We start from the raw sequence: 18,770 nt of genomic DNA on the forward strand, positions 1-18,770 counted from the left end.
CTCCAATCAGTGGGTCTGACTCTGTTCCCTGCATGTGGAGAAGAAAATCTTAGCTTAGAAAGGAATCAGCAATGAGATGCTGTTTTAAATAAGACTAGGAAATATAATGGCCTGTAACAATAGGTATATTACCTATAGAGGTGTATTATCTGTATGGGAAACAGCCTGGTCTGTTGCAGTCAGATCTCTGTTAGAGCGGGTGACCGTGTTGGTCAGGACAGTCCCGTGATTCAGGTGCCAGGAAGGCATCCCAATTTATTTTTAAAAAGGGACTAATTGTCCCATATTTGCAACTGCCTCCTGGGTCCTGGCTCCCCACACCTTGAGGAAGCTGGGAGAAGCACCAGCACCTGGTTCCTTACTGCTTGCAGGAGCTGTAAGCCCCACCAGCACAGCTGACCCAGATCCAGCTCCCCATGGCTCTGGGAAGCTGGACACAGACTAGTGCGGCTGCTACTGGGCTCCCAGCTCCCTGTGGCTTGAGGGAGCTGGGAGCCGGATTGGTTTGACTGCCACCCAGCTCCCAGCAGCTCAGGGGAGCAGAAGCTGGACCAGCGCAGCTGCCACCTGGCTACCAGCTCCCCACCTTGGGAGAACTGAGAGCTGGACTAGCATGGCTGTTGCCCCACTCCTGGTTCCCCGCAGTTTGTGGAACCTGGGAGCCACAGCTGCTCCCTGCTCAGAGCTGGGGATCCCACCGCCCCAGCAGGGTGGCAGCCCCCACAGGGCAGTCCCCATCTGATTCATCAGATGACCATCCATCCCCTTTTGGCTGGGACACCTAGCATCATTCCCCCGTCCTGTACTTGGCCTGGGGAGGTATGGTCTCCCTTCTGTTAGAATATTGATTTTCATGGCTGGACACAGCATTTTTAAAGGAACATAAAGAAACTAGAAAAAATTCAGAGAACAACAGTAATGAAAGGTGAATGTCAGAGGGAAACTTAAGAGAAATTAACAGGTTTAGTCTGTGACAAAGGCAGAAGGAAAAATGCTGAACCTCAAGTACAAAAATGGGTATTTGAAAAAGATTAGGGATCAATTATTCTCTTGAGTCAGTGGGGATGGAATGAGCAGCAGGGAAGATTAGCTTAAATGTTAAGAAACACTTTATGTAGAGTTTCGTCAGGCAGTGGAAGAAGCTGGCAAGGCAGGCAGGGAAGAGATGGGAGACTACACTTCCCATCATCGGTGATAAGGAGCTCCAGTCCTGCAACATTTGAAGACTAGCTGTGACCTGGCAAGTCTTGCAAACACAAAACTATTAAGGGGAATCTAATGCAACCAAGTTGAAATTGAACAAGGTTATTTTTACTGTTGTGTTTGGGGACTAGGACAGAGGGGCTTCATTGTGTCAGATGTAATATTTCCAGCAGAAAAGACTGGTTATATTTATTACTGTTTTTTAATACAAAATTTGTTGCAGAGAAATATATACGAAGGACAGCTAGAGCAAGAAGGATGTTTGCTGGGCTGAGGTTCTTTTTCCTGTAGCACATCTGCTGAGACTAGCCCCCAAAACCTGCTCGAGGTGAAATAAGAACTAATCTACACATTTGTCCATGCAAGAAGCAAACGTGGACCATCCCTCTGAGGCTGTGTCAACACTACACGATAGTCGATTTTAAGGCAGTTGCCTCAATTTTACAATGTCACTATCTTCATTGTAAATACCATTAGGTTGATTTTTAGGGTGTGCTAAGGTCAGTGTTATAATGCTGTGGAAAGTGATTCGACGTAGTGTCAAGTTCAAATGTAAAAGTTCAAATTAAGGCTAGTGTGGAAACTCCAAGTCATTAAATTAACTTTATTAGCCTCCAGAGGTGTCCCGTATGTATCCCACAACACCCCACAGTTGTCCACTCTGGCTGCTTCCATCTCCGCTGCTCTCCAGGTGCAGAGGAATTAGGTAATAGAAAGCCCATGAATTTGAATTCAGCACCAGGAAGCCCATGGCCTCTAGGCTGTGGGGTCATGCTTGTACAAGAGGCTGAGAAATTTCCTTCTGTATTATCAACACAATGGTCACATCTACCCATGAAAAAATAGCTCCAGCACAGGGCGGTGGTTTCTTCCCTACACAGGATATAGCAGGAAAGGGCAAGATTTCTTTTTCGGTGCTGATGCCTGCCCCAGCCACACCGCACCATGTGGTGGCTAGGCTGTGGAGGTCGTGCTTGTCTGAGAGGCTGAGGAACTTCTGCAGTTCATATCTGTACAACGGCAGCCCTCTCCCTCCCCTACAGGTGCTTCCCTCACGAGGCTAGCTCCCATCCAATAAAAGCATGTGCCTGGTCCTGGCTTGCATGTGATGAGGGCTCCAAAGGCAGGAAAGATTTTTTGTGGTCTGGCTATGACCGAGGGAAGTCTCCCCCCTGTGACAAAGGTATCAGGGGCTGGCTGTTGCTGGAGGAGGGGTAGTCTCTGAAGGGACCATTGCAATTGGTCCCTCAACTACACCCCTGACTGGTCAATGCATGTGTGGGAGCTGGCCCAGGGCACAGTTGCAAAAGCAAGAGATTTCAGTTAATTTGGTGATCTTTGTTGACGCTTTTTTTCCAATCTTTGTTTTTTCAGAAAATTCCTTATCAAATGGCTTCCTTAAGATGGGTCATATCATACAGTGGTTTCAAGGGGGCAAAGTAGTTGAGGGACCAGTTGAGATGACACAGTTACATGGGTCATCCCAGAGCACACAATCATTCTGGCATGTGGGTATGACAGTCCCCTGCCTGGTACACTGTTTGGCTTATTACATAAAAGTCATACCATTCTGGCCAAGCGAAGTTGGTTTCAAGGTGAGGCAAAGTAGCTGAGATGACACAGTCACCTGGGTGATCCTAGGGTATACAGTCATTCTGGCATGTGTATATGACAGTCCCCTGCCTGGTGCACTAGTTGGCTGATCAGGTAAACGTTATACCTTATGGTGTTCTTTCAATGGGGGAAAAGCAGCTGAGCAACCAGTTATGTGGTTCAGTCACCTTCTGAAGCCAGCCTTTGTGGCTTTTTTTCACCTGGGTTTCCCTATTTTTGCTTCTGAAAAAAAAATGGCCATTTGCTTTCTACAGGAGGAGCATGAGGCAATGTAATGTGGGAAGATGGCATCACATACCCACAACCACTTGCAGGACATTTTTTCCCCATATTGCACCAGCAAAATAACCCAGAACGCTATGGAGCTGAGGGACCTGTGGGATAGGTTCTCACAAGGCACTGCTGAAACAGTCAATGCTTGGCAATTCAGTGTGGCAGCACTAATTCGACTTGGTGATCACTTTGTGGGGAGGTGAGGATATTCAAATTCGAATTTATAAAACCCAGCACTATAAAATTGAATTTAATAAAATCAAATTTATATCATAGTATTGACATAGCCTGAGAGAAGTCTCCCTCCTCTTCCTTTTGGTCATGGTGCTGTTATAGTCTGGGGGTTTCCAGCAATGATTCACAGCAACGGGGAACCTCCAGATCTTGCACAGAGGAGAATACAGAGCACAGTCACTTACGCAGGCAGGGCTAGGCTTTCACTATTTCTTCCTGTAGGCTGGGTGGCAGAGCCTCCCTCAGAAGATTTCTTCTCCTATGCTGCTACTGAGGCCAAGGAACACATAGAAAGCCTGGGCAAGGAGGCTCTTCTCGAAAGCTGTTTGGAAGAGAGGTAGCCATGTTAGTCTGTATCTTCTAAGACAAGAAGTCTTGGAGAACACTTCAATCCCCCGGACACCCACTAACAGATTTAAAAGTAGCAGTCCTACAACCAAAAAGTTTCAAAAATAAAAAGAAAAGAGAAATTTCCGAGTTGCAATTCATTTGCAAATCTGACTCCATCAACCAAGGATTGAACGGAGACTGGGAGCGGTTGACCCATTACAAAAACTGTTTCTCTGCTTTTGATGTTCACACCTCCACATTAGCATCTGACAATGGGCCACATCCCCCCGATGAACTGACTTGTTTTCTCCTCTCTTGGTGTTCACAGCTCCACATTAACTGCCAATAATGGGCCATTTCTATCCTGACTGAATAGACCTTGTCACCTCTGGCCCTCCCCTTTACTGAGTCCCCCTTCTCTTTAAATCCTCCTCTGAAACCCCGCGCTCATGCATCTGATGAAGTGGGTCTTTGCCCACGAAAGCTTATGCTCTAAAATATCTGTTAGTCTATAAGGTGCCACAGGACTTCTTGTTGGGTTTGGAAGAGAGAAGCCCTCAGAGGCTCTGCTGGAAAGTGCTGCTGTCAGGGAGGGAGGAATGTCCTGCTCATAGCACAGGTGGAGAGTAAGAGGCAGGTGAAGGTAGAGCAAGTAGGAAAGCTCAATGCATTTAGGTGATTCTTAGGAACTCCAGAAATGCCTCCCAGCCTCAGAGTTTTGATTTGTCAAATCAAACCAAATCTCCAAATATTAGGTTCACCCCTCACTAATCTCAACCCTTTTTCTTCTCTGCTTGTTAATGTGCATAATAGAAGGTATTGGGAATTTAACTAAACACAGATAAATAGATCCTTTATGAAAAAAATATAAAGAATGTACCAAAGACCTTGTTCCTCTTCTGCATGATACAGTTGAATTTTCACAGCCTTTATCCATGTACAGTAATATTCCACGGGGACACACTGAACCACTAAAGCAGATACATAATTCATTTTTAGTTAATCACACCTTACTGATTATAATTATTGTACAAAGATCTGGGGCCTGTTTCTCTACACACTAAGGCCCTTTCACAGTGATCAGGCAGTTGAAAAGGCTTAAAAGCAGACATCACTAGACATTAATTAACTTCCTTTTAAAAGCATCCCTTGGGGGAGGGATAGGTCAGTGGTTTGAGCATTGGCCTCCTGAGTTCAGCCTTTGAGGGGACCATTTAGGGATGTAGGACAAATAGATTTAAAAAAACCCATCTGTCAGGGAGGGTGATTGGTTCTGCTGTGAGGGCAGGAAACTGGACTTCATGACCTCTGAAGGTCCCTTCCAGTTCTATGAGATAAGTATATCTCCATACTTTTTAGACTGTCAGATCATTATAAAATGGCCTTAATACAAATGAGAATCTGATACTTTAATTTGATTGGGATCTGCTTTTTATTTTCTATATATGGTATATATAGCTGGACTCGGCAATCATAGGATAAAAAGAAGGAGTCGGTGAATTATAAATTGTTGTATACAGTGTTAACGGGCCGCTCTACGTGAAATGGTTCCTTATAATATGAGCTAACTACTTATCCTGAACAAATTGTTCTGCCTTGCACTCTGCTGTGACCGTTCTCAGACCTGAAGTGGAGCTCTGTACAAGCTTGAAAGCTGCTTTCTCTCACCAGCAGAAACTGGTCCAATAAAAGATAGTATGTCACACCCACCTTGTCTCTCTGATATCCTAGGGCTGACACAGTTACAACTACACTACTTTATTTATTGACACTAGTAATTGCGTACATATGAGCAGAGAAGAATCAGAAAGCTGAAATGTTGAAGGACACGTGTTCATTCATGACTCTTTGATTAATTAGTGACTGAATTTGAATAAAAAGTGAGTTCCACCTTATTATTTACCTATAGTTTAATCTTTTTACATTGTTTCAATTACTGATTAGAATTTACCTGATACAATGTCTATAAGGCTTACCAAGGTGGACATTTTATGTTCTTTATCTGGAGAGCAGAACTGCAGAGAACTCAATACTTGAGCTAATGGTATTTGGAACTGAAGAATGGAAACTTTTTGAACCCCTGGGTTGATTATTTTGTGAACTTGGCTCATCTCCTTCTTGTCCATGGTTCTACAGTGTAGACAGTACTATCTTCATGTAATGAGAGGTACCTAGCACACTTTGGCGGTATGGGATTAAAATTTTTTTTGTTCAAATTATGTGTTCCATATTTTATCAAATAACCTGTCTGTGGCAATATTATTGGACAAGTAGCCTATTAAATGGGCAATTTTCCACCAGCTTGTATTTCTTTGCAAAGCTGCACTATATGGTTAATAGAGTTACTCAGGAATCTTACTTTAGAATGATTTTCTGACAGAAGACAATCAATTTTGCCCCTGAAATTTAATTTACCATCAGGAATAGTAAAATAAAATATATTATTTTGGGTTGGTTAAGAACATCCCTGTGGCTGTACTGATGAAGACCAATAGCCTGTCTTCCAACAGTGTCCAGTGCTAGATCTGTCATAAGTTATTCTGTATTCACACCTAAATCAGTGGTGTGCAATAAGCAGGAGACAGTTTGCCAGGGTAAACCTTGGTGGGTCCTTTGTTTACCTGCACCCTACAGGTACGGCTGCTTGTAGCTCCAGGTGAATGTGGATCATTGTTCCCAGCCAAATGGAGATGCAGGAAGTAGTGCGAACTAAGACGCTGCTTCCTGCAGCTCCCCTTGGCTGGGAATGGTAATCTGTGCTGAACAGGCACTGCCTGTTGCTGTACTTGTGGAGGAGCAGGTAAATAAAGTGCTGACAGCCTTCCAGAGGCTAACCCTGGTGAACCGCCTGTGGGCCAGTTATGGCTCACCCCTGTCCTACAGACAACTGTAATCCTATATGTTGAACGTATACCTTGTAAAGTATCATTTGAAAGCTAGCAGTCTGCTGGTCATTAATGTAATGTAAAATGCACATTAATCTAATATGTGAAGTTATGGATTCTCCCTCTCTAATGTTGCTAGACCCTTTGTAAGAAGACAGCCTGCCTTAGGAAAGGGTAATAAACAGACAGAGGGATGTGGGTTTACCTCAGTGAACTTTTTAGCTGTAAACAAAGCTGTCAAAAACCCGCTCAGGGTGGCTTGCACCTGAGCTGGAGGGACAAAGAATTAACAAGGCTCCTGTATACCAGAGAGACACAGGCACTGGAATCCCCACAGGACCTTCCTAACTTTGAGAACAAAGACAATTCTTTGGGAATACAAGGTCCAGACAGAGATTCCATCTTTATCGTTCACCTAAGGTGAGAAGGAAACCCAGTACCTTGTAGTTCTGGGGAAGGTACTGACTGAGAGATGGTCAGCCATGCTGGACAACGAATAATTGGTAAGACAAAAAAAAACTTAAACAAAGATGGCACCTTCTAAGATTAAGTATTAGACATTTAGATGTGTGTTTTCTCTTTTATTTGCCTTTAACAATCTCTGCTTTTATTCCTTTAATTTGCCATCAATGTCCTTCTGTTAATAAACATGTTTTATTTTCCTCTGAACCAAACCGATGCGTGTTTTGAATTGAAGAAATTATTAACTCCATTTAATATAGGCAGCTCTGGCATTGTCTCTTTAAAGAGCAAATGGAGGTCATTATTTCTCCAGTATTGCCAATCTCAGCTTTTCAAACATCATGAGTCAGGCTCCCACAGATCAGAAGACTGGCTTTTAAAATCATCAGATTATGTTCTTTTTATTTGGCTTTTACTTTTGCGGCCTTTAGAGCAGGGTGGGAAACCTCCAGCCTGCATACTGGATTCAGCCTGTTGCTTCATTTCATACATCCTGCAACAAGTGTCCGTGCTACAGGCTGGAAGCCCCAACCTTGTCATTGTGGCCCTTCAGTACAGGGGCAATCAGGGCTCTGCATGCTGCCACCATGCCCATTGCCAGCTCCTCAGCTCCCATTGGCCAGGCACTGCACAGAGTCACTTCACCTCTCTGCCTTAGGGCTGGACATGCCAGCTTCTTCATAAAGCAGCATAGAGCCAGGGCACGCTGGGAGCCTTTGTTAGTCCTGCCAACCAGAGGTCCCTTCAGGTAAGTGCCACCCAGCCAGAGCCTGAACCCTGTCCTGTACCCAACCCCCTGCCACATCTGGGAACCTGCCTACCACCCCTAACTCCCACCCAGACCCCGCACCACAATCCTCTGCTGCAGCCTTGAGCCTGCTCCTGTTTTGCCCACCTGCACACACTGCAGACTGTTTGGCCCACCTGCTCCTGAAACCTCATCCTCAATCCCAGCTTGCACCCTCAGCTGGAGGTCGCCCTCCCTCCCTTACTCTGAACCCCTCATTTCTGGCTCCACTCCAGCGCCTAGAAGAACACCCCAGCCTCCATGCCCCCACGCTGTGGGTTGTATGTGGCTTGTGACTTTTTCTGTGGATCAATGACCGTTGATAGAAAAAAAAATGCCCCGCCCTTGCTTTAGAGAGGTGTGTGTGTGGTGAGGGGGAGGTTTAGTGGTCACATAGTGAAGCTTTCTCTGCCGCCACAAGGGCTAGAAACTTTTTCAGGATTGGGATTGTAAAATAGATCTCTGGTATGTTAACATTTTGCGTGATCTGCAGAAAAGGCAATATTATATACAGTGCATATTTTCCCAGTGATTCACTCTGCCCCCAGTTTAACCTTCTAAAGAGTATGGAATATTTTTAAGCTTCTTTAAGCAGAGTATAAGAGCTCAGCCAAAACTTTCATGAAGCATTTTCCAGTTGCTCAGTGGCCCTAGCCTCATGACCAATATAAATTCCAGCCTAGAGTACATTTGGCAATCAAGCCTGTATCCAGTGTTGGTGGTCTTGAAATCCTACAACTGAGTGAAAAACAGTTAAATCTTGGGCTTCAGTGCATGGCTAATTAATTATTTGCAGTGTTTTAGTCCTTTAAAAAGTGTTTAAAACACTGATTCACTGTATCATTCAATATTTCATGGTTTTGTGGAAATAAATTGTAACAGTTTGATTCCTAAAGCAGTTCATAGAGTTATTTCTCTTTGGCTTATCCAGAAAGTGTAGAGCAGTCTCCTAAACGCTCAGATAAAGAGTGGCCACTGATATTTGGCGTCTCCCTTCTTGAGTGCCCAAATCCCTGAGGCACACGATGGCAGTGGGTGCTTTTGAAAAGTGTGGCTGTACAGCTTTTTTACACTGATTCCTCTGAGAATCAGGTACAGATTTGACAATTCATAAAGATGGGTCTCTGAAAGGGAGCTTCTTTTTTTTTTTATTGCTCTCTCTTTTTTGGAGACAGCATTATTATTACCAGGATGTAAACTATTATAATTCTAACTTCTTCTAGCAACACCATGCAACACTTATCACTTATCAGTCCCTGTAAGGAAGAAAAATGAATTCAAACACCAAAATTATCATAGCTAATTATGTGCAAATTTATATCTATGGATGGGATTTTCAGCCATGCCTAAGTAAGTTAGGAACACAAGTTATTCACAAGTCCCACTGATAATCAATGAGATTTATTCTCTTAACTCATTTTCACATTTGAAAATGTTACTCTGTATGTATATGCATGTTAGATGTTCTGGTTCCATATTTCTAATTATCCCATGGTTACTTCAGAACAAAGAGAGTCCTAAGCATGAATGAAGGGGCATACTTTGAAAATACAAGTCTTTCTTTTCTATTAAATAAATACTAGCTGTAAACAAGGGACCGAGGCCTAGCACACAGTTTTGATGTCTATCAGATGCAGAATTTTTTCCTGATCCTAATGCTGAAGAATGAATGTACAGAGCGTGCTGAGGAGAAAGGGAACCGAATTAAACAGAGACATTTTGACATTCTAAATGTAATTCCTATTCTGCACATAAAGAATTTGGGAAACGCTTGTGTGCATAAAAATCTAGACAGAGTCAGGACCAGGGGCTCGCAGTACTTTATCTCAGATACATGCAACTTCTCTGCTAAAGGGATTAAGTTTCAATAAGGAAACTTTCCAAATGGAAGTAAGAACTAGGTTGCAACTATATATTAACATTAATATAAAAAATTCAAAGCCACACGCAACTGGCTAGAAAGCATATAAGGAACTACGGAAGAATGCATTAGCCCTCCTTTTAAAAAAGGAACAAGTGCCCATATTGTGCTTTAAATTAAGGATCTGAGATAATTATTTATTGAGCTCCAATACAATCTGGAAAAGGACCACATATCTGCAATGCAAATCCATGTCTTCTCTGAGCTTTTTAAAGTATCCCGCTAGTTCCCAACTCCAGTTAGGTTCAACTTCAAGATGTACATCAGTAGTATGTAGGAGGACTGATTTGCCTTGTCACTTAAGACAGGCTTAACCAGTATCACGTTAGTTAAATTGAAACTGATTTAATTTACATTTATTCAGGGTTAATTGAAAGATACTTACCATTTTGCATTTATTTAACCATATTCTATTCAATCTAAAGAGGTAATCTAGATGCAATAATTGTTGCCTATACACTAATTAGGTGATTCTATGATGGGTCTATTTTGCTGCTGTTTAGAAGGATGCACATGTGTGATAGATGAATAGAATTGGCAGGAACAGGGTGAATGGAAAGGAAAGTCTACCATTTTGTGTGGTTTAGGAGCAGAATTGCAAGAGTGGCCGGGCAAACCCAGCTGTTGTGAATTAAGGGAACCTGCCCAGCTCTTTATAAGGAGAGAGGGCAGAGTGGTGTTGGTTTGGTGGGAGTGGGAAGAGGTTTACTTTAGGGTGGAGGAGAAAGAAATGCTGAGGGCAAGTGCTTTGGAGACTAGGATTATAAATCCAAACGATGTAGACAAACTGGAGTAGTAGTTTGAGGTAAATAGGGTGGAATTCAGTGAGGACACACACATGCAAAGTACTTTGCTCAGGAACAAACAATTTCAGACCTACAAAATGGGAACTGATGGTCTAGGATGGAGTCTGCAGAATGGGATCTAGGAGTCATGGTGGGACCAAAAGCTAAATGTGAATCAACAGTGTGAAACCTCACCCCCCTCAAATAACAGTGGGGGAGGGAATATCATTTTGGCAGATACAAATGGGAATCTTGTAAGCAACTCAAAAAGTCATTCCTCTGTGTTGATTAGGCCTCCACTGGAGGATTTAGTCTAGTTCTGGGTGCTACATTCCAGGGAAGATCTGGAAAACAGCAAAAAAAATGATTAAAGGTCTTGAAAAGGTGGCCTACACGGAGGATTGAAAGAACTGGGATTGTGAGGGAACATAACAGCTTTCAAGTATCCAAAAGGCTGTTACAAGGAGGAGGGAGAAATTATATTCTCCTTATCCTGTGATGATAGGGCAAGAAACAATGGACACAAACTTCAGCAAAGGGAGGTTTAGGTTTGACATAAGGAAAAACTTTCTATCAGGGTGGTTGAGCGCTGGAACAAACTACTTAGGAAATTTGGGGAAATCTCTCTAACTGGGGAATTTAGAAGAGCAGACACATATCTGTCAGAGATGGTCTAGATCAGTGTTTCTCAACTTTTTTTTTTTCAAGAACCCTTTTAAAAGACAAGTACCTACAATTTTCAGAATTTTTTTTCTACCTTTACAACACATTTGTTCCACTGTATCAGACCAAGTGGTACTGCAATGTAGTGTTAATGTTTAGTGTTCTAGAACTTCTGAAAACATTTTCTGAATAATTGCTGAGCAATTATAGGGCAGTGGTTCTCAACCTTTCATGATAAGTGTAGCCTTTCAGCAATCTGACGGGACTACACAAACCCAAAGTTTCCCTTCACTTTTAAGAACTACTTTCTTCCAAAATCAGACCTTAAAATACAAAAGTTTTGCAACACACTGTTGTTGACAAATTGCTTAACTTCTTATGTTTACCATAAAATAAGTTAATTAGAACATAAATATTGCATTTAAATCTGGGTGTGTAAAGCACAGCTGTACAAACAAGTCATCATATGAAATTTATTTGTACAAACTTTGATAATGCTTTTTATGTAGCTTTTTCTGAAACTAGGCAAATAGCTATATCAGTTGATGTACCCCTGAAAGACCTCTGAGTACTCTAATACAGATACCTCTGCTGGAGAATCACTGGTCAGATAGGTCCCACCATGAGTGCAGGGAATTGGACTTGATGATGTCTTAAGGTTCCTTCCAGTTCTGGTATTCAATTACTCATTTATCTGCATTTTTGTTTCTTCGAACCATGCTTTGGCTGTCCAGAGCCTTAGAGTTCTCAGTCGAACCAATAGGAATGTTGCCTGGTTTGATCAGAGATCTAATACGAGGCTTCAGCCCTGTGTTCAGATACATGCATTCACTTTCTTTTGAAATGAATGGAAATGTCCTAAATACATCTCCAGGCAGATCAGACACCTTGTTTAAAACTCTGTGGAGAACCTGTTAGGTTATTCTGAATTGCTCCAAAACACGATTATGCATGTTCCCGGGATTGAGAGCGTCTGCTTTATGGATCCCAATCCTGCTGGTATCTCACATGACTGGTCCTAGAGCTACATGAGATTAGTGATCTTTTTCAAATGAACGTGCTGTAACTGACGTACAAGCATTGCTATCCCTGGATGAGTGCACCGAGGGACAGAAATCAACTCTAAACAAATAAGACTTTTACGAATCCTTTGCTACCCACCCTCTTCCTGGCAGTGTGGACTTGGAAATAGGAGTTGGGGGTGAGCACAGGGCACACCAGGGACACCACCAAGTCTGCAAACAGAATCAGTGAGCAAAATGGGTGCCAAAATCAGACCGTATGAGAACGTCCTTTGTGCAGTTCCAGAGCCCTCCTCTCCAGCCCTCTCAGAACAGCTCCCTCTGCCTTGCAGCTATTGATTTCCCTCAGTGGCAATGGTTCATGTGATCTCACAGGGCATGCGAAGCACACAGCTGACTTCTAACTTTTGCAGTAGACGGCAATGTCGATTTTGTGAGTTTAAGTGGGGTTCATACAGGGGTGTGACTAGTTGCTTGGGTGGGGGGTGTGTACCTGCAAGGTATGTCTTTGGGTGGCCCTCTCCTCTCACTGCTCAGCTCTTGAGCATTACTGCTTAGCTAACCTTGATTATTTTACCCCATCTCCACAGTGTATCAAAGAGAGATTAAATAAGTTTGCATAGCTTTAATTGTTTCGAATGACAATCCTGAGTACTCTGGCTTCTGGTGTGCTTGAGTGATATCCCAAGTAAACTAGTAGATCTTGGTCTGATGCGCAATTCAGTAAGTATCAATGGTATTAATAGAAGCCTGTAGCTAAAGATACTGCTTATTTTTACTCATTACATCTCTCCGTTCCCCTACATCTCACTTCCGACAAGGGAGACTTTCATCTCTTATACCACAGCTGTGATTGTTTGCTAATGACACGTGTGTGCATGCACAGAGCTAATGCTATAATGAAACCTGTAAGCTGGGTCAGGGATTTCTAATTTCAATGGAGTCCCACAAATTTAGCACTCACTTTACAGGGTAGACGATATTTATCCCTCACTGTTCATTTCATACTGCTGGTTACATTCATAGAATCCTAGGGCTGGTAGGGACCGCGGGAGATCATCAACTCCAGCCACCTGCCTAAAGCAGGATCAACCTTCACTAAATCATCCCAGCCAGGACTTTGTCAAGCCAGGACTTCACCTCTAAAGATGGAGATTCCACCACCTCTCTAGGTAACTCATTCCAGTGCTTCACCACTTGCCGGGGCTATGGTTACATTACAGCACACTGTCAACAGAAGTCAGGTTGGAAGAAATTTCTTGACAAAACTTCTGTGGACAGTGTGGCTGCACACAAAAGCAAATCGGGACAGTGCTCTGTGCTCTGTTGACTGACAGAGCAGCCGGATTGCCCAGCTGCTGTCTCGCCTAAACAAGCACCCAGAAGAAGCACAGCAGACAGGGTTGCCCAGAGTTGTGGATGTCCTGTCTGTCCAGAGAGGCCCCCCCAGGGGCATTTACATGGCTATTTTGTCAATAGGAATCTGTCAAGGAAGAAGCTGTGCCTTGTAGAAGAGAGGCAGAGCCCTGTCTGAGAAAGCCCTGGGTTTTGTCGATGCGCTGTCGACAAAAGGCACATTGTGTGTAAACGCATGGCATTTTGTTGACAAAACCCCAAACTGCGGAAGAAACCAAGACGATCCTGCACATTTCCCCATCTGGGAGGCTGTCGCTGGTGGCATTTGCTGATGTAGGTCTCTTTTGAGCCTATGGTAGTTTACAGAAGAATGTGAGAGAGTTGGGGGTCTTCTTGGTTTTGTAGCAAAACTTGAGTGACTCTCCAGTGGCAAGCTGTGTAGAGTTGGCTACCCTTTCCCAGGGCAACTCGAGGAGGTGCCAACAGCGTGGAACTAATAGTGACTTTGTAGGGCCAAGGGGTAGCTTCCATTCACATAGAATCCATGCATGTGGAACAGCAATTTTACTTCCTGGGCTCTAGCTGACAGGCACCGTCACAGGTTCAGAGGTCAAGTGTAAAGCTTGGGTGGTATCAGACTCCAGATACTCATGAACAGCACAGTGCAGGGGCAATGGAGGGATTCCATGGCTTGTGTTCAGAATCTGTGAGGAGGCAGAAAAGAGAAAACAAGATCCCCTGCTCCGCCACATACATCTCAGGAGAATCTGGGATCAATACTATAGTGTGAACATGAAACAGTGACCTACATAGACATGGCCATAATAAGCCCAGGACATCTCTGACCTTTCCTTCCTTAACATCAAGGTGGACACTGACAAGCCCATCTGATGCATATTTTCCAATGATCCCACACTGGTCCTTCTTGCTAGGCAAGAGGAGTGGCTGGCAGGATGGAGAGGACAGTTATACTATTCCTTGGGGGTCAGGTGGTTTACCTTCCAGTCTCTAAGTAGGGAGGAATGAAATAGTTTTTTGACAGGTTTTCCCATTTTTTCCATTCAAGATTTCTACCTGATAAACCCTGGGTCTAGCCTGATTCACAATAAAGCAGGGGCCATCCCAGGGGTGTAAAAGAGTGCTCTTTTGCTGAAAACATTCTGTACATCACTGGCTGGCCTCTCATATTAGAAGAAGCTTTGTCCAACCTCATTCCTTGTCCAGGTTTTGCTGTACTAGGTCTAATTGGGTGGCCGCTTGCTTGTGTAATGCAGCTATTGTCTTCACTAACATTTGTACCCATTCTTCTGTCACCACCTTCCTTTCCCAGGCACTAGGCAGCTCCAGTCCCAACCACCAACTTTCAGGCATGCACATTTGTCTTCCAATCATAACTCCAAGGGGAGCATAGCCATGTATTGATTTAGTGCCTCTTCGAGCTGTTACGATGATTGATAGTCTTTCATCCCAATCCCTTCCTGAGCACTTCACTTGCTTTTTTTAAAGCTTCCTTCAGTGTGCAATTGGCTCTTTCAACTTGTCCAGAGGGTGCCCAGAAATGTGGAAACATTGTTCCGTGCCCAAAGACTTTCGCTCTTGCATGCCATCTCCCCAAAATCGAGTTCCAAACCTGAACCAATTCCTCTGGGAATTTCCATTCTAGAGAGTGCTACATTAAAGAACTGTTTAGCTGTGACTGAGGCAGAACTGGTTTTAGTAAGGATGGCTTCCCCCCTATCGGAAAAGGGGGTCTACTATTACCAGGCAGTATATATCTATTTCCTCTACTGGTGGTGCTTAAAGGGCTTAATGTAATCTATCTGAATCTCCCCAAAGTCACAGATTCCCTGGTCCTGGGAGATATGCTGTTACCATACAATTGCACAAACCCCATTGAGAATCCAGGAAGACACATTTGGGTGGTTTCCCTGTGAGATAGTCTCAAGGTCTTAACCCTCTCTTAGGAGAGAGCTTGAAAAAAAACTGCAATTTCATAGTAGTGGACCTTTTAGTCACAACCACGTGCACACACAACCTCCTGTTTTCTAGGACATAGGAATCCGATCATAGTCTTAAAGGTGATTTTCTTAACAAAACAAAGAGGAGGTACTCAGTAAGTATACTTAATTGCTAGGTGTTGCAGAGCAACCTGAGGGGGAAAAGGGTAGATTAAAGCACAGAGAATTATTTCCCTGGGATTCAATTTAAAAGGTACAGTGCATGGCAGGGTACACAAAACAGCATGAGAAGTCCCAGAAACCAACCCCAGAATTAAAAGTAATATAACCTGATCACATCTGACTAAACATTCTGTTTCTACTCATATATCTGTTGTTCCAAGATACTGATCTTGGAATGGATATTACAGAAAAATTCCATTCTTGGTTCCTGGCTTGATCCAAGACGGTAGCAGCAGATCACCATTTCCTTTCAAAAATCACTCTCTCCTCCCATTGGCTGTCCTAGCTCATTACCAACACTTCATGGAGATTTTCAGGGACCCACTATCTCTGGGTTTAACCCTTTACAGGCAATTTAGCAAACTAAATTCTGGGGTGTCTTGGAAAGGGTAGTAGCTCTCCCATCTATCAGGCTTGTCTAATTAGGGTATTTTCTCTCTTCTGTAAACCTGCCTTTCTTTCCTATTATGTTTGTAGGCTGCCATGTCTTAAGCTACAATGTAGGCCCTTCTGGGCAAAGACCCACCTCACTTCTGGTTTCTATAATGAGCTTATACATATATATATGAATAATGATAATGATCCACTTCTCTTGAAATTTTACATCCAGGAACAGGTATCCAATATGTGCTTTAAGAGCTACTTTGAATGAAATATTTAAGAAATAATAATGCAGATGACACAACATACCATTATCACTTAAAAATTATCATGTTCCGAAAACAAGCCAGAATAGATGGCATCACCTGTCCACAGACCTCATTGGATGGCAAAAAGAACTTACTAAGAAATCCTCAAATTCTTATGAGTTCAGATTCTCCTTTAGCACTGAATTTTTATGACTATATAAACAGAGCCACAAATTAATTTGGCAAAACAAATTACTTAAAGAAATTGCTTTCTTCTGCATGAAGAACAGTGCCTTTTTAGTACTGAGCATCAGGAAGACTGAACTAGTTTTGATGTACTCAGAAGATCTGATCACTTGTGTTTTCTCCATACGACAAATTTCTGTCTCTGTGCCAGCACTGCTGGCATGTCACAAGCATACAGAAATTGCCGTTCTGAAATTATTATTCTCCTACTCTGGCATCTTGTTGTTGGCAGTAACCTATAACAGATGCTTCAGAAGAAGACAAAAAATAATTAGCATCCAAATAAGAATGAAATCTCTACTCATTAAGGATTTCCTCATTTCTGTGGGGACATTTCCCTCAACGTATGGTTAGATGTTGGTGGCACAAATTAACACCATAGTTGTACTCCTGTATGGACGGAAAGTAGAGAAGAGGATGTCCTTTCAAGCCCAGCTAAGGGTGGCTCAGTTGCTATCTGTCCGCTCGCACCTCATGTAAACACTTCTTTACAGCTTGACTTACCATAACTGGATGACACATTTAGCTATACTTGCAAAGGTGGGGTGGTATGAGCAGCATTGCCTCTGAAACACGGATGATACTGGCTGAATTTTAAATACCACTTTGTGGAGCTCCACTTTTTTCATCTGAAATGAAGACTTGTGTTTTATTGTAATGGGAAGGTGGGAGGAGAGGAGCTGAGAGCAGAAGGAAGAGCTTGGAGAATTGAGGATGTGCCACCTCCCATATTATGGCTGTGGAAGTGTAGTGCTTTAGAAGTGGCTGTGGAACCTCTAGCTTTGACTGTGCTGTTCATGGCCTCTCTGCCCCGCCCCTCACACAAAGAGCACATATAAAAATAACCCATCCACGTGGTCAGCGTAACTTGCACAATTTTATGTAATTGATCCACAGAAGCTGCTTGACACTGGTCCAATCCCTGTTTTTCACCCTCCACGTTGCTTTTGTAAAATGAATGGCCATGTGTTTATTTGGGAATCTTCAGACATTATTGCTATAGATTTTTATAATGCTCCTTTAATACCACAGCTGTTTGGTTGTGCCAGCTCATCTGCTTTTATTAGTCCTTTTGCCACTGCAACTCAAACCAGTCATGAAACTCTAACCAATCATGAAACAATGTTAATCTATGTCCAGAAATAGCATCCTCTCTTCATACCCCTCCTTCCAGTCTCCTTTTAAAACCTTGAGCACTTATGTGCTTTTCTTCTTGTCCAAGTTCCACGTTTGTTGTTCCACCATGAAGGCTAGAATACCAGCCTTTTTAGCAGGAATTCTTGGTGGCATTGGTGTTCTACTGTTTCTCATAGCGTTTGGGACAGATTATTGGCTCCTAGCAACAGAGACATGTGGAAACGTTGAACCTGAAAATAAAACTCTTCACACCACAGAGGTAAAAACTAGAAATCTTGTAATATTCTGCAAGGAAAAAAATACACTTTAAAATAACTTGCTGTAGAAATGTTTTAAAACCAACACAAATGGTCTACCTGTTGCTGCTGGTAGTGTGAAGCCTATGGTAATATGTGCTTATTGTGTATACGTTCAGTGTGTAAGAGCTCAACTCAGCTTGAACTGAAAAATCACAACTTGCATTTCAAAAGAGTATCACTGAGAAAGATGTGAAGCAAAATATGCATAGAAAGTCATTACAACAAACACTACTGCATTCTGATAGCTATGGGGTAGAAATCTGAAATGTGAAAATGTAATAAATTTATTTGCTGATACCAACATCTGCCACTAAAGACAAATTGTATTATGCTGAGCTTAATATAATAAGATTTGGTGTTTTATTGCTAACTTCTAATATAACCCTTTAGAAATCCTGATTTTAGCTGAGTTTGCTCATTGTGAAACTGTTCAATAAAGGCTATGAAATAAAGGCTGGATCAGGTTCCTGATTTTTCAAATTCTGCTTAAAAATTTTGAGCTGGTCAATATGTATCGTATTAACATTTTTCGGAAATGTCCCTCCATTATGGAGACTTCTCTTTACTTTAAAGTCAAAATTAATGATGTTTGATTTTTCTGCTTCATGATTCATTTCAGGAAAACATTATGGTGTCACCAATAAATGTCCCTGGTTCCAGAGTTTCTTTCATAATAAAGTGTAGGATTTTGGCTGCATCAGCCATACTTCCAGACAACTCTTCATACAGAAAGCAGACGTCCCA

The 18,770-nt window shown here is 42.7% G+C and overlaps 2 protein-coding genes across 2 annotated transcripts in view; both read left to right on the plus strand.

The window, feature by feature from the left end:
* Positions 1–7,152, plus strand: part of LOC142020377 (sodium/hydrogen exchanger 2-like) — a 65,994-nt gene extending 58,842 nt beyond the window's left edge. Inside the window, exon 13 of the mRNA XM_075008133.1 lies at positions 1,427–7,152. Within this exon, the coding sequence (XP_074864234.1) occupies positions 1,427–1,451 (25 nt within the window). The 3' untranslated portion in view covers positions 1,452–7,152. The remainder of the gene's footprint in view (positions 1–1,426) is intronic.
* A 10,603-nt stretch (positions 7,153–17,755) lies between these two features.
* The window catches only part of LOC142020325 (transmembrane protein 182-like), a 34,807-nt gene continuing 33,792 nt past the window's right edge, over positions 17,756–18,770 (plus strand). The window contains exon 1 of the mRNA XM_075008065.1: positions 17,756–17,986. Coding sequence (XP_074864166.1) covers positions 17,834–17,986 — 153 coding nt within the window. The 5' untranslated portion in view covers positions 17,756–17,833. The remainder of the gene's footprint in view (positions 17,987–18,770) is intronic.

The sequence above is a fragment of the Carettochelys insculpta genome, chromosome 13 (assembly GCF_033958435.1).
Source record: "Carettochelys insculpta isolate YL-2023 chromosome 13, ASM3395843v1, whole genome shotgun sequence".
Taxonomy (NCBI): Eukaryota; Metazoa; Chordata; order Testudines; family Carettochelyidae; genus Carettochelys; species Carettochelys insculpta.